The sequence below is a fragment of the Alternaria viburni genome (assembly GCF_023758015.1).
Source record: "Alternaria viburni strain BMP 2772 chromosome Unknown scaffold_11, whole genome shotgun sequence".
In the NCBI taxonomy this organism is placed as follows: domain Eukaryota; kingdom Fungi; phylum Ascomycota; class Dothideomycetes; order Pleosporales; family Pleosporaceae; genus Alternaria; species Alternaria viburni.
This window is the reverse complement of record NW_026055780.1, coordinates 396,479-409,574: the sequence shown is the minus strand read 5'-3', so window position 1 is coordinate 409,574 and position 13,096 is coordinate 396,479. Positions and strand designations below refer to the sequence as shown.

General features: G+C 54.2%; 4 protein-coding genes across 4 annotated transcripts; 1 reads left to right on the top strand and 3 right to left on the bottom strand.

Annotated features, from left to right (window-relative positions):
• Positions 1-448: 448 nt before the first annotated feature.
• Positions 449-2,401, top strand: J4E79_005782 (uncharacterized protein; the record flags this gene model as incomplete). The annotated part of the gene is made up of 4 exons (XM_049354660.1): positions 449-520; positions 571-706; positions 759-1,864; positions 1,928-2,401. The coding sequence occupies 4 exons, from the start codon at positions 449-451 to the stop codon at positions 2,399-2,401; spliced, it is 1,788 nt and encodes a 595-aa protein (XP_049210783.1).
• Positions 2,402-2,650: 249 nt separating this feature from the next.
• Positions 2,651-3,979, bottom strand: J4E79_005781 (uncharacterized protein; the record flags this gene model as incomplete). The annotated part of the gene is made up of 1 exon (XM_049354659.1): positions 2,651-3,979. One exon carries the CDS (start codon positions 3,977-3,979, stop codon positions 2,651-2,653), a length of 1,329 nt encoding a protein of 442 aa, XP_049210782.1.
• A 2,133-nt stretch (positions 3,980-6,112) lies between these two features.
• On the bottom strand, positions 6,113-9,484 carry J4E79_005780 (uncharacterized protein; the record flags this gene model as incomplete). The annotated part of the gene is made up of 4 exons (XM_049354658.1): positions 6,113-6,310; positions 6,368-6,885; positions 6,936-9,250; positions 9,315-9,484. 4 exons carry the CDS (start codon positions 9,482-9,484, stop codon positions 6,113-6,115), a joined length of 3,201 nt encoding a protein of 1,066 aa, XP_049210781.1.
• Positions 9,485-10,416: 932 nt separating this feature from the next.
• On the bottom strand, positions 10,417-12,840 carry J4E79_005779 (uncharacterized protein; the record flags this gene model as incomplete). Its single annotated transcript, XM_049354657.1, has 1 exon — positions 10,417-12,840. The coding sequence occupies one exon, from the start codon at positions 12,838-12,840 to the stop codon at positions 10,417-10,419; it is 2,424 nt and encodes an 807-aa protein (XP_049210780.1).
• Positions 12,841-13,096: the final 256 nt, after the last annotated feature.

The window sequence follows — 13,096 nt, the reverse complement described above, 5'->3', positions numbered from 1 at the left end:
ACGGTAGCATTCATCCGGTTTCTGTGGAGGGTAGGAGGTCGCGTGCCTAGCCGTGCAGCCGCTTGGTGACGTATTTTGGCGCGTGAGCTACGCCAGCCAACGCGATCTTCACAGTATCTACCATATTGCGCGAATGACACTAGGCTACGATGCACGTTGCTGCTGAAAGCACATCTGAAGATGCATCGAAATGGAGAATACCATGGGGAGTTAGGTCTCTCCGTCTGAGTGGCTGGGTGTCGGCACAACGGCTACCCCGCGACATCGGGAGGGTGACGCGCCCCACGTAGACACCCACGCGTTGAGATGCACTACATCTGTTGGCCATCGCGACTGGCTAGGCCCACATACGGCTATGACGTGAACCACTATGCACCGCATCTCGCAATGCTAAATACGACGAAACTTCACGACATCACGCCTCTATTCATCGGGTAGAATTTCGAGAATGTCGCAAAAGAAAGACCTGTATGTCGGAACTGACAAGCACCGCTGGTGGAAAGAAGCGGTGGTATACCAGGTATGAACGACTCACCATTATGCCGATGCAGACATTGACGCCGATATCAGATCTACCCTGCTTCGTTCCTAGACAGCAATGGCGATGGTTGGGGCGACGTCCCTGGTATCACACAAAAGCTAGACTACTTGAAAGACCTCGGTGTTGATGTGATATGGGTATCGCCAATCTACAAGAGCCCACAAGGTAAGTCCTGGATGTTCAAAATGTATGCCATGCACATACTGACCTTTTGTAGCGGACATGGGGTACGACATCGCAGACTACGAGGACATCGATCCCAGCTATGGCACCTTAGCCGACGTTGACAACCTCATCAAAGAAGTCAAAAAGCGTGACATGAAACTCGTCATGGACCTTGTCGTCAACCATACATCGGAAGAGCACGCATGGTTTCTGGACTCGCGTTCATCCAAGGAGTCTTCGAAACGCGACTGGTATATCTGGAAGCCTGCGAAGTACGATGCCGACGGAAATCGCTTGCCTCCAAATAACTGGGCGCAGATCCTAGGAGAGGCCAACTCTGCGTGGACCTGGGACGAGAAGACTCAAGAGTACTACCTATCCCTCTTTACGCCCGAACAACCGGATCTCAACTGGGAAAACCCCGATGTGCGCGCAGCCGTACATGATATTCTGCGCTTTTGGCTCGACAAGGGTGTCTCTGGATTCCGCATGGATGTGATCAACATGATATCGAAGGTTCAGACGTTCCCGGATGCGGCCATCTCGGTCAAAGACAACAAGTACCAGCCTGGTGACAAATACTACGCCAACGGCCCAAGACTACACGAGTGGTTGAAGGAACTTCGGCGCGATGTCCTCTCGAAATACGACACGCTCACTGTTGGAGAAATGCCATTCGTCCGCGATGATGACGAGGTCATCAAAGTCGTCGGTGCCGAAAACGAAGAGCTGAACATGATATTTGTCTTCGACTTGGTCGACATCGACAATGTACCGGGCGATTTCAAGTACACCCTACAACCATGGGATGCGCGAGACCTGAAGAAGATCGTGAACAGGCTACAGCGCCTGATGCTCGAGCGCGACGGCTGGAACTCGCTCTACGTGGAAAACCACGACCAGCCTCGGAGTGTAAGCAGGTTCACCGATGACAGCGACCGGTGGCGCGAGTATGGCGCGAAGCTGTTGTGCTTGATGCAAACTACCCTCGCTGGGACGTTGTATGTCTACCAAGGCGAGGAGATTGGCATGCGCAACGTGCCTAAGGAGTGGAAACCCGAGGAGTATAAGGACATTGAAAGCATAAACTTCTTCAAGAAGTATCGCGACCTCTACCCCGGCAATGCTGAAAAGCAGGCCCTAGCAGCCAAGATCATGGTAAGCCCAGTGTGTATGATAGGAAATGAGACATAAGCTGACTACTTATTCTTAATTATACAGCAACGCAAAGCTCGCGACAGCGCCAGAACACCCATGCAATGGGACTCATCCGCCCAAGCCGGGTTTACCAGCGGAAAACCCTGGATGCGCGTCAACGACGACTATCCCAGCATCAACGCCGCAGCTCAACTCGCAAACCCCGAACCTTCACCCGGTATGCTCTCCGTGCGCGCATTCTGGAAGCGTGGTCTCGAGTGTCGCAAGGAGAACAAGGACGTCTTCGTGTACGGTGATTTCGAGATGCTTGATATGGAAGATCAGAAGGTCGTTGCGTATCGGCGGTGGAGTGAGAAGAATGCGTTTATTACTGTGCTGAATTTCAGTGGAGAGCAGATGGTATGGGAGAAGATGGGTGATCTGAAAGTGAAGAAGTGGGTTGCTGGTAACTATGACGAGAGGCAATTGGATGAGAAGGCGAAGAGTGGGAAGCTGGAGTTGAGGCCTTGGGAGGCTGTGCTGGGTATGCTGGAGTAAGGTCCGACTCAGTGGCAATGACGGAGCTGTGTTGTTTCTGAGTCTGCCCCTTGCCTGAGAATATGAATATTGTTGATAGAAAGAATTGCTTCGTCTGAGTCAAGAAACATAGAAGATCAAGGTAAAGGTGCAAAAGAGTAAAGGTTTTAAGTAAAGTGATGAATTAAAAGTCATATCTCGAATCCTAACGTTCGTCCAATCCAGAGTCTAATGTACAAGAAGCATGCGTGATGCTTCAGCTACGACCACTTAGTAGTGGGAGCCGGAGCCGGAGCCAGATCCAGAGCCGGAAGCACCGCCTCCAACAGAGCCAGAGGCACCGCCGGAAGCACCACCTCCAACTGAGCCAGAGCCACCAGCACCGGCACCAGCACCACCGCCAACAGATCCGGAAGCACCGCCACCAACAGAGCCGCCAACACCAGCACCAGCGTTACCACCAGCACCGGCACCGACACCAGCACCGCCGTGAACACCGCCTCCAACAGAGCCACCAACACCGGCACCAGCACCACCGTGAGCACCGCCGCCGACGCCAGCACCAACACCAGCACCACCGTGGGCACCGCCACCGATACCAGCACCGACACCGCCGTTGGCACCACCGCCGACGGAACCGCCAACACCAGCACCACCACCGACTGAGCCACCGACACCAGCACCAGCACCTCCGTTAGCGCCACCTCCGACAGAGCCGGAAGCACCACCTCCAACAGAGCCACCGACACCAGCACCCGCGCCGCCGTTGGCACCACCTCCAACGGAGCCGCCTACACCTCCACCGACGGATCCAGATGCACCACCGCCGACACCAGCACCAACACCGCCGTTGGCACCACCGCCGACAGAGCCGTTTGCTCCACCACCGACTGAGCCACCGACGCCGGCACCAGCTCCTCCTCCAACACCAGCACCAGCGCCGCCGTGGGCACCTCCGCCAACGGAGCCACCGACACCAGCACCAGCTCCTCCTCCTACACCAGCACCAGCTCCTCCTCCTACACCGGCACCAGCACCTCCGTGAGCGCCGCCGTTGGCACCGCCGTGAGCACCACCGCCGATTCCGCCCATGAGGCCGCCGAGGCCACCGAGTCCGCCCTTGCCAGCGCCGCCAAGTCCGCCCATGAGGCCACCGAAGCCGCCGAGTCCGCCCTTGCCACCAGCAGCACCTCCAGCACCAGCAGCGCCGCCAATGCCGGGAATGGCAAGGCCACCACCGATGCCAGGAAGCTTGCCACCAGCAGAGCCACCGAGGCCAGGGAGCTTGCCGCCGCCGGGCATGAAGCCACCGATCATGCCACCGAGGCCGCCCTTGCCACCAGCAGAGCCACCGAGTCCAGGAAGACCGGCACCGATGCCGCCGCCGTAGCTGGGCTTTCCACCGCTGCCGCTACTGGGAGTCTCATCGGAAGCACCAGAGTCGTAGCTGGGGCCTGAGCTGGAGCCAGATCCGTAGCTGGGAGAAGTTCCAGTGGTGATGGGAGCAGCTGGGGTGGTGCCAGAGCCGGAGCCGTAGTTGGTAGGGAGAGCAGTAGCGATGCTAGCGATAGCAAGAACCTGAGCGATTTGGAACTTCATGTTTGCTGTTGTTGATTGATTGATATGTTTGACGAAAAGTCGAGTATTGGACGATTGGCGATATGAGATCGAGTAAAAATGTGATAGAAGTGAAGTGCTCTGCACAAACGATAGTAAGGACTAATAAAGTCGAGTAGTAGTAGTAACGAAAGTGTTGTTGGTTGCTGAAAGCGAAAGTGTGAAGTAGATGAGATCAAAGCTGATGCCTTTTTACTTTTGGCGCTGGGAACATGGGGTCTTATACTCGAGGGTTCTGAGTCGCATGGTAGACCTTTGGTAGGTAGTAGACAGCCGTAGTCAGTGACCAGACTGGCCCCTGAGCATGATGGTGGCGAGCCTCACAGTAGCTTCGTTTCGAAACATAGTGACTCTATTGAAAGAGTGATGAAGGGTTGTCTAGATTGTCTGTTTCACGCTATCTGCTGCGGGATCGACGGCAGGTAGACGGGAGATGCCTGAGCTGCGCAGGGTAGAGTGAGGGTAAAGCAGGTTAGAGTTGCGGGAGATGCCCCGATGTGCGCAGGGAGGGAAGGTTAGCCTGGCTTCTCCGCACCGTGCAAATGTGCAGCCTTGCGGCCTTGAAACTAAAGTGGGCTGAGCTCGGGTCGTTCGAGGAGGAAATAGTAGCATTAGCGCATCCTTTATTCGTGATGTCGTCGAGTCGCACACCGATGTGGGTGGTAGCGCAAGCAGGAGTTCGTGAGGTCGGCTATCTTGGCTGCAGTTAGGTGGTGGAATCCGCCGTTCCAGGAGTGCCGCTAGGCTTGTTTCAGCCACCACCAGCACCGTCACGACTGACATCCGTCATCGTCCGCCTCTCCCAACGGAGATTCTCATCAGCAGCTGCGATAACGAAGAGACGTCGCATCGAAAATAGCTACACAATGCTTACCTCTGTCCAGGTACACCGCGGCAGCCGGCTAAAGCGACCCGGCCTGTGCGCCATAGAGTTTGAAGTGGTACCTGAGCTTGCCGACCGACGACTTTGGCCTAGGACTGCCCGACTAGTACTCAAGCTTTAATTGCGCATGAGCCTCTTCCTTACTAACTACCCGGCAACATTCGCATCGTCGTTTCTGGCACATCCCTTTTGGGGTTCGGAGACCCTGTCGTCCGTTGCAAACAAACAAATAAGTTTATGCTACGGTTCTGGATCCCTGGAGATCTGCCATCATACCCAGATATGGCGATGCTTGGATGTTTCGCCAATCGCATTCCAGCTGCTAGGATTCGATTTCGTCCTTGGAAAGACTGGTGCTGATGACGAGATTTGTGACAACGTGACGAGATGGACTGGCCGGTCTATCGAACGCGGAACTTACCTTCGCAGAAAGCCGCGGACCTGCGTCGTGGGTGTCCCCTATTCTCGTTTCGAGACCATTCCCAGCGGCGTCTCCACTGCGAAGAAGCCTATTCCATGCGTCCAGACAGTCGAAGTGGAGTCATAGTCACCGTGGCTCTTCGCTGTCGTGACTCGGCCTGGCAACGCCAACGCCAGCTTGCCTGACAGGCTGGAGCCGCACTTGCCAGTTCGGTACTTGTCGACAAGAAGACGACCACTCAGTATGTTTCAATGAGCCCACTTGAGTGCAAAGAGCTGCGCACAATGTTCTTGTTCACCGCCAGTGCTCGATGCGGCCAACCTGACATCCATTACCTAACGACGAGAAGCTACTCAACGGAATATGCTCTTACCGCCCAATGCAGTGCAGAGGTCTGACAACCAGCCTCGCATACCAGCATCTTGCAGTTAGAGTGCGCGAAGATCCCAATCGAACAACGCACTAGTCCAGGAAGACACCGATACCCTCATCACTGCTGTAGCCAAAGTCACGGAATCCCAGGTACCTGAACTATTGATTTGTATAGGCTTTGTTACCGGTGTGTGCTGTCAAACTTTGAGATTATCCTACGGGTATCGAAACACTAACTGCTCCATCAACGCCATCGCAAACCCAAAACAATCCAACAAGATCATCGTCTTCCATCGCACTGTATCCGTCCTATACCTCGCCATCAATGACGACACCCAGTTTAGTGGTGTCGCACTGATTGGTATAGTCTCCGTCTCTTTCTTTCTACTCAATGTCCTTGCTCCCTTCCACGGGCCAAGGACCTAGAGCCTTGTAGAATCTATCGGCGCGCATACTTGCTGCTCCCCATGCCACTAGAAACAAAGTCTGATGTCTCTGCCTTCTTCGCTGACCCGGTATTCTGCCAGCCGTGCTCGATCACGGGGGCGCGTCTGGAAGGTGTGGTGACGGGAGTCTTCGGTCCTGGTGTGCTCGAGCCGGGGACATCATCGAAGCTGGGGGCGCCCCTTTTGCAGACCTAGAACGCATGTATGTTAGCAATGCACTGAATAGATATTGTTTAGGATAATGTTACCTTGACATGAGAGCCGTGGAACCATTGCCCGTGTGCTTTGTCGAATTCACGCTCGCAGTGCCAGCACGTAATCGACTCTGCCTTCGGCTTTGTCTGCTTCGGCTGCTGGTAGCCAGTCAAACCGAGCTTACCCAGAAGGCTTTTCTTCTTCTCGGGGGTCCATTTCGCGAAGTCATCGCACCCGTCGAGATGGTCGCGGCAGGCATCCTGGCTATCCGTCACCAAGAAACGATACTTGCAGGCACATGTATCTTTCGGGGGCTTCTCTGGGGTCGCCTTCGCTGGGGCGGGCGCGATTGTAGGCGCCTTGGTGGGTTGGACCACCTGCTCCTCAAGCCGGTCAAAAGTGCCATCAATGGCCTTAGCCAGCTCTTTGACGTCGGGATGAGCCTCCACAAGTGCAGGAACAAACTTCTTCAAGAACTCCCACTGGTGATCGAACGTTCCTTCCAGCTCATACCGTCCACGACGTATCTTCATCGCAGTCTCAAGGTCACCCAGGTGCTCCGCAGGCCTGACTATCAATTAATTAGTAGGGGTATTTTGGTAAAGAATATTCTGAGCTTACATTCAGAGTCGCGTCGCATTCTGGCCCTTATCTCTGGAAGGCGATCGTTCAAAGGCTTGCCCAACCTCTTCAGGACGGATGGCAGGCACATGTTGACGTTTTCGATGATGCCGTAGACTGCATTCCACTCATTTGTCATGGAAAGGATTGTCTCTTGCTGTGAATCGACAAGGACTTTCAGACCATCGGTTGAGGATGGTTGCTTGTTGAGCTTGGCCATGTCGAGGTCTTTACGCAGTGCTTCAAGCTCCTCATCTTTGCGGGCTATGACAGCGGTGTGTTGGGTGTGGAGTGAGCCAATCTCTGATTCCTTGCCAGAGATGGCAGTGGCGTGCTCGGTGTGGATTGAGCCAATCTCTGATTCCTTGCCAGAGATGGCGATGGCGTAGTCGTCGTGGGCTTTCTTGAGCTCTGCATCCTTGCGAGCGATAGTAGCGGCGTGCTCGGTGTGAAGTGAGCCAATCTCTGATTCCTTGCCAGAGATGGCAGCGACGTGTTTGGTGTTGAGTGTGCCAATCTCTGATTCCTTGCCAGAGATGGCGATGGCGAGTTCGTAGTGTGCTTCCTGCAGCTCTGCGTTCTTGAGATTGATCGCGGTAGCAAGTTCGGCCTGTGAAATTTCCAGCTTCTCAGCTTCATCGGCCTTTTGGTCCCTAGCCAGATCGAGCTCTTTGCGCAGCTCCTGTATTTGGCTTTCATGGCGAGATACGATGTCGTCAAACTCCTTCTCCTTGTCGGCCACGTCAGCGATGTGCTTGGTGCGAGAATCTTCCAGCTCCTGGGCTTTGGCGTTCTTTTGCCGAGTGACCAAATCGAGCTGTTGACGAAGCTCACGCATTGCGTCATCATGGCTAGATACAAGAGCGTCAAGCTCTTTGACTTTGTTGTCCTTTTGAAGCTTAACCGAATCGACCTCTTCACGAAGCTTTTGCGTTTCGATTCCATGGCGAGTGATGATCGCAGCTTCAGACTGGTGTTTGGCTTCGAGCTGCCTATCTTTAGCGGTGATGGCGACAGCATGTTCGGCGCGTAATCTTTCGAGCTCCGCATCTTTGGCGTTGATTGTAGCAGCGAGATCGTTGCGCAAGCCTTCATCCTTCTTCTCTTTGGTTGAGAGAGCGACTTGATACTTCCTACGATGCTCCTGCATCTCCTTGCTCTTACGAGAAATAGCGTCCCTGTTTAGCTGTTTGAGTTCTCTCAGGTCCTTCTCCTTGTTGGAGACGACATCTGCGTGTTGCTCTTTGAGAGCCGAGATTTCATCTTTGAGCTGGCGAGCGAGCTCGTGGGCAGCGTCCAGATCGTGAGTCTTCTTCTCGAGACCATCTTCACCGTTCAACTGCTCTTTGGCTGTATTCAACTTCGTCTGAAGTTGATGGCGCTCAGTCTCAAGGTCTGCACGCTCGCGTTCCAGACCACTCATCTGACCTTTGACATCCTGAAGCTCTTCCTCGATAGCGTCGGCTCGCTCGTTCGCCTCTTGTGTGGACTGACGCATAAGCTGGATCTGGTCCTCGAGTCTCGCCACTCTTCCGGAACTGGTGGTGTGGTTGACATCAGCCCGTCGCAGCTCAATCTTACATCGGCGTAGTGACTCCTCGATTTTCAACTTGTTGGCGGTCACCTTTTGCAGTAGCACCTTCGATCGTTGACAGTCATCGGTCAAGTCAGCTGCGTTGGTTAAAGCCGTGTCGAGTTCCGCATCCTTGTGGCGAAGCTCTTCAAACATGTCGTTGTTCTCGTCCTCAAGTGCACCGATCCGGGTGTCCTTCTTTCTACTGGCTCGTCTAACAGAAGAATGAACATGTTTCAGCTTGTCGATGTTGTTGGCGTGATGTGTGATGTGTGTGGAGGGTGCGGCGAGGTCAGTGAAGAGAGATGTGATCACGTTATCCAGTGCAGTAACCGATGGCGAGAGCTTGTTGTTCTTGAACGCGAGCTGGACCTGTTCTAGTTGTTCTTGATCCAGGCGGTTCTCGACCTTGCGTAGGCGTCGACTAAACGAGTTCCGGGTGATGACATGGAGATGCTTTCGCGGCATGTTGGAGGCTAACTTCCTGGCGTCCGAAAGATCTGCTTTCTTCGAGAGGCGTTTACTGAATTTCTTCTCTTTGGTGACATTGCTCTCGAGCGACTTTAGACCTATGTCTATCTTATTGAAGCAATAGATCATCTTCGATTCCAGCGAGTGTATTGCCTTGAGGACGATAGAGGTGCCAAGCGTGAGATCGAATCGACGGTTCATGCCGGGGTGACGAGGAGCAAGGAAGAAAAAGTAGATGAAGGTGAATGCACCACAAAGTAGAGCCATTCGCCTAAAGTTTGGTTTCCTGAGTCAGTATATATGTCACACACCGTTCACGCCTGGGTACTACTTACAGCTCGGCGATGCTATCTTCGGAAGGATGCTTGTGCAGCTGCAGCTCGAAGAAATCGATGTGTAGGATACCGCGGAACAGAATGTCACAGATGTCGTGGGCGACAGTGACATTGGATAGCACGCCGTAGAGGAGGCCAAACACTAGAAGCATCTGCTCCCAGAAATTCATGATGGCGGTGGGGTGCGCGAAGCGCAAACAAAGTACTTGAGTGTATCAGAAGTAATCAGGGGAAGAGTGAAGTAGTAGAAGTTCAAGAAATGAAGAAGAGGTGGGTGTTTTGGGTGGTAGTGTTGAGGGAGGCAGGGTCGCTGGATCGCGACACCAAATTTGCTATCGCGGAACAAAGTATCGGCTGTGCGAAATAAGCGAGGCGGTGTTGCGTCATTGAATCAGGTGAGCTCGAGATCAGATGGTGGAGGAGTGAAAGTGGAAGTGAAAGAGCGCGCAGTTCGCGTTCGATCGGTGGCCCGCGCGGACCAGGCAGGAGCGAGTGGTGGTGACCGGACATGGTTATCGACAGGGCGCTGAATCTATTCCGCTGTACTTAACAAGACAATACAGCCTTCTTGTGAGAAGTAGCCTGTACAAGAAATGCTTGAATGTGGAATTGATGTTGAAAATATAAGAGACACTGGGGAACGAGGAAGACTGTACAGACAAGTTCAAAGCATACAAACGCGAACAAGCACATGTCATAGTAAACGCTCTTCTTTTACGCGTAAGATGTCACATACTCTCGCGTCAACTGTGGAAATGCGTACCAAAATATATTTCCATCGTTTGCCATGTATCCCAATGGAGAGTCATGTGCTCTTAAGGGTCACGCGAACTACCGAACTGTGAACGACGAGTAGGTAGAATATTTGAGCGTTTGCTGCGGTGAGCACAAGTAGAATATAGAACTGATGAATGGTGTAGATGATGCAACGTAGAATAGCTCTTGGTTTACTACGAAAAGGCCAAGTTCCTCCAAGAACTCGACCGAGAAGATGAATAAGTCTATCAAGGATTCGCTAATGCTAAACATGCGTCGACTGCAAGACCGACCCTAGACAATCATTAGTATCTGGCAACATGCATGGAATGAATCGAAAAAGAACTTACCGGCCCTCTTTCTGCCGCACGACATCGTCGATGACATCCCGGTCCAGCTGGGGAAACATGCCTGTCAGCGTCTCGACTACGACCTTGTGTTCCTGCCGTTGTATGCGCCTCGCTTCCTCTGCTTCAGCTGAAGCCTGTCGCGCTGCGGCGTCTTCAGCCGTCAACCTCTGCCTTTGCCGGTCTTCGTCATGCGATGGGCGTTGCTTCTCGCTCATGTTGCCGGGAAACTCTGTTGACGCACGTGGCGGTAATTGTGGTTTCTGGGCCGCTGCAGGTCCAGACGGATGGTTTGTATCGTTGTCGGAGAAAATACGACCAATGGTGCTGAGCGGCCGTTGTATTGTTCGCAGTAGGCCTGCAACGGCTGCGTTCTCTTCCTCTGGCTGCTCCGCTTCGGACTTGCGATCCTTCAGACTTGTTGACCGTCTCGGCCCTGCGGTCTCTGCCTCCATGGAGTTTCTTTGTGTAAGCTCTGGTCGCAATGGCGTTGTCTTTTCCGCTATATGATGATAATGGGGTGATGGCATACGCTTGTGGCCAGGCGCAGTAGGATGCAATAATGCGGATGATGATGAAGATTCGGCCTCTTCAGCTGCGTGACGCTCAGCGATGGCCGAAACGGCTGCTTCGACATTCTTCTCAAAATCCTCGTCGGTCACTGTCAATGACGTCTTATCGAGACCCTCGATGAACTGGATGGCGCCCATCAGCGATGATATGTAGTAGCCAGCTTCTCCACCAAGCTTGTCTTGATTCCGGAACCGCAAAATGTATTGTACGTTGGAGACGAGATGATCGGGGTTCGCCTGTAGTACTGTGTAAATGAGCAGTGGTACGAAAGCATCGGCTGATTGATCAGAGTTTGACGTCCGCAGAAAACCAAAGATGACCTTGCAGCAGTTCAAGATGCAGATAATCTTGTCCCTAGGCGCCCGATAGCTTTTAATCTTCAATAGCTCCTGCTGAGCGAGATGCAAAAACTTGCGGCCCTTGTCGCCTACCGGTTTGATATCCAGATGCTCTTCGCTGACCCATTTGTATATGCGCACCTTCTGCGCTAAGACCTCATCCCGCTCTACATCCTCCTGATGCTGGCCCCTACGGCCTGGTCCAGGCGGCTCCTGTCTCCGTCGACCCTTGCGTGGTGATGCTGGCTCTGGAGGCGGGATCGCAGGCGAGAACGTTTGTGTGTATAACCGGTTCATGACCAGCTTCTCCATGCCTTCTCTCGCGTTGTCAAACTCGGCGTCTGAGACGGTCCGCCAAACTTCACACTGTGCCATCTTCTTGCTGATGAATTCGAGAAAGTCACCGATGATCTTGACTTGCTCATGTACCATCCATTGCTTCTTTCCAAACTCGAGCAGGAAAGAGCGCAGGAACTTGGCAACGGGGTCTGCTGTGCGATGGCGTAGTTGTTCGAGGAAGCGGTGGAAGTCGAAGGGTAGGTCTGGTTCGGGCTCGGGTGCTGGCTGCGCTGGCTTGTACTTCGAGGCATGTGCACTGGGCGATGACGGTTCGGCGAAGGACGTGCCGGTGCCTACGCGATGTAGGGAGGAGGTGCGAGGAGGTGGTGATTGGAGCGGGGCGGTCGCGGCTGAATCGTCAGCCGGAATGGGAAGGGGCTTGTCGAGCGGTACGAGACTTGATCTTCGCGGCGGATACGGGGTCGACGGCGACTCCAGCATGGGGTTTGCGATTTCCAATCTAGGCGACATGATCTCGTTCTCGCCAGGCCCACCATCCCCTTGGAACTGATCCATGATGCTCTGTATCTCCTCCTGCGAGTTGTCTACCGCGTCGCTTGTGCCGTCATGGTTCGTCCCATAGTCGTCGGCCGCAGCATCTTCCGAATTTCTCCCACTCGATCGTTCCTGCGACATTGGGGATGTGGTTCGGCTGGGCACGTTGCTGGTCGTGAGGTATTTGTCGTCTTTGGGTGGAGGGGGCGGAGGCGACGGCGATTGTATGGGCGCTTTCCCTGCTGATTTCTCGCTGAGCCCCGGCGGTGGTGTTGATGCTCGGTCTAGCGTTGTGCTCTCTGTCTTGGTGGTGAGCTCGTCTATCGGCGCGGTAGATGCTGGCTGCGCAGCTTCTGTGTCCTTCTCTTGGGGTTCCTCGAGACCTGTTGGGGCAGCATTCGTCTCCTCTGGTGTTTCAGGTGCTTTCTCTACCCCATCTGTCGGCTCTTCCTTGCCATCATGCCCCTCGTCTTGGGCCTCGACATGGCTAGGCTGCCCCGCGTCAGTCGCCGTGTTCGCGTCATCCGTCGGTGCTTTGGAATCTGTACGCTGCTCTACGGAAGGCGCGCTCTGGTTGCTCGTGGCTACATTGTGCTGGTCGTGCACCTTATCTAGCTCCCTTTCGGCGTGGCTGTCGTGGGCTGCATCGGGTTGCGGAGTTGCGTTCGGGGGAGACATAGACCGAGTGCGACGGGGGGATTATGGATGGGCTGTGGGTGGTTGATCAAGCGTCCATGGGTCTGGAATAGAGCTCACAACAGCTCTCGCAGGGGGAATATAAGTCAAGTGCTCTGGTGATTGACGTCTGCTGCGCCTGCGTGTGTGAATCGTCCGCATGGTCTCCCGGCATCTAGAAGCCGAGTCTCCGAGCCACCGCCGCTAGCGCGTCAAGCAACTGCAGCCGTGCCACTGCCAACACCAGACCTGCGTCGCC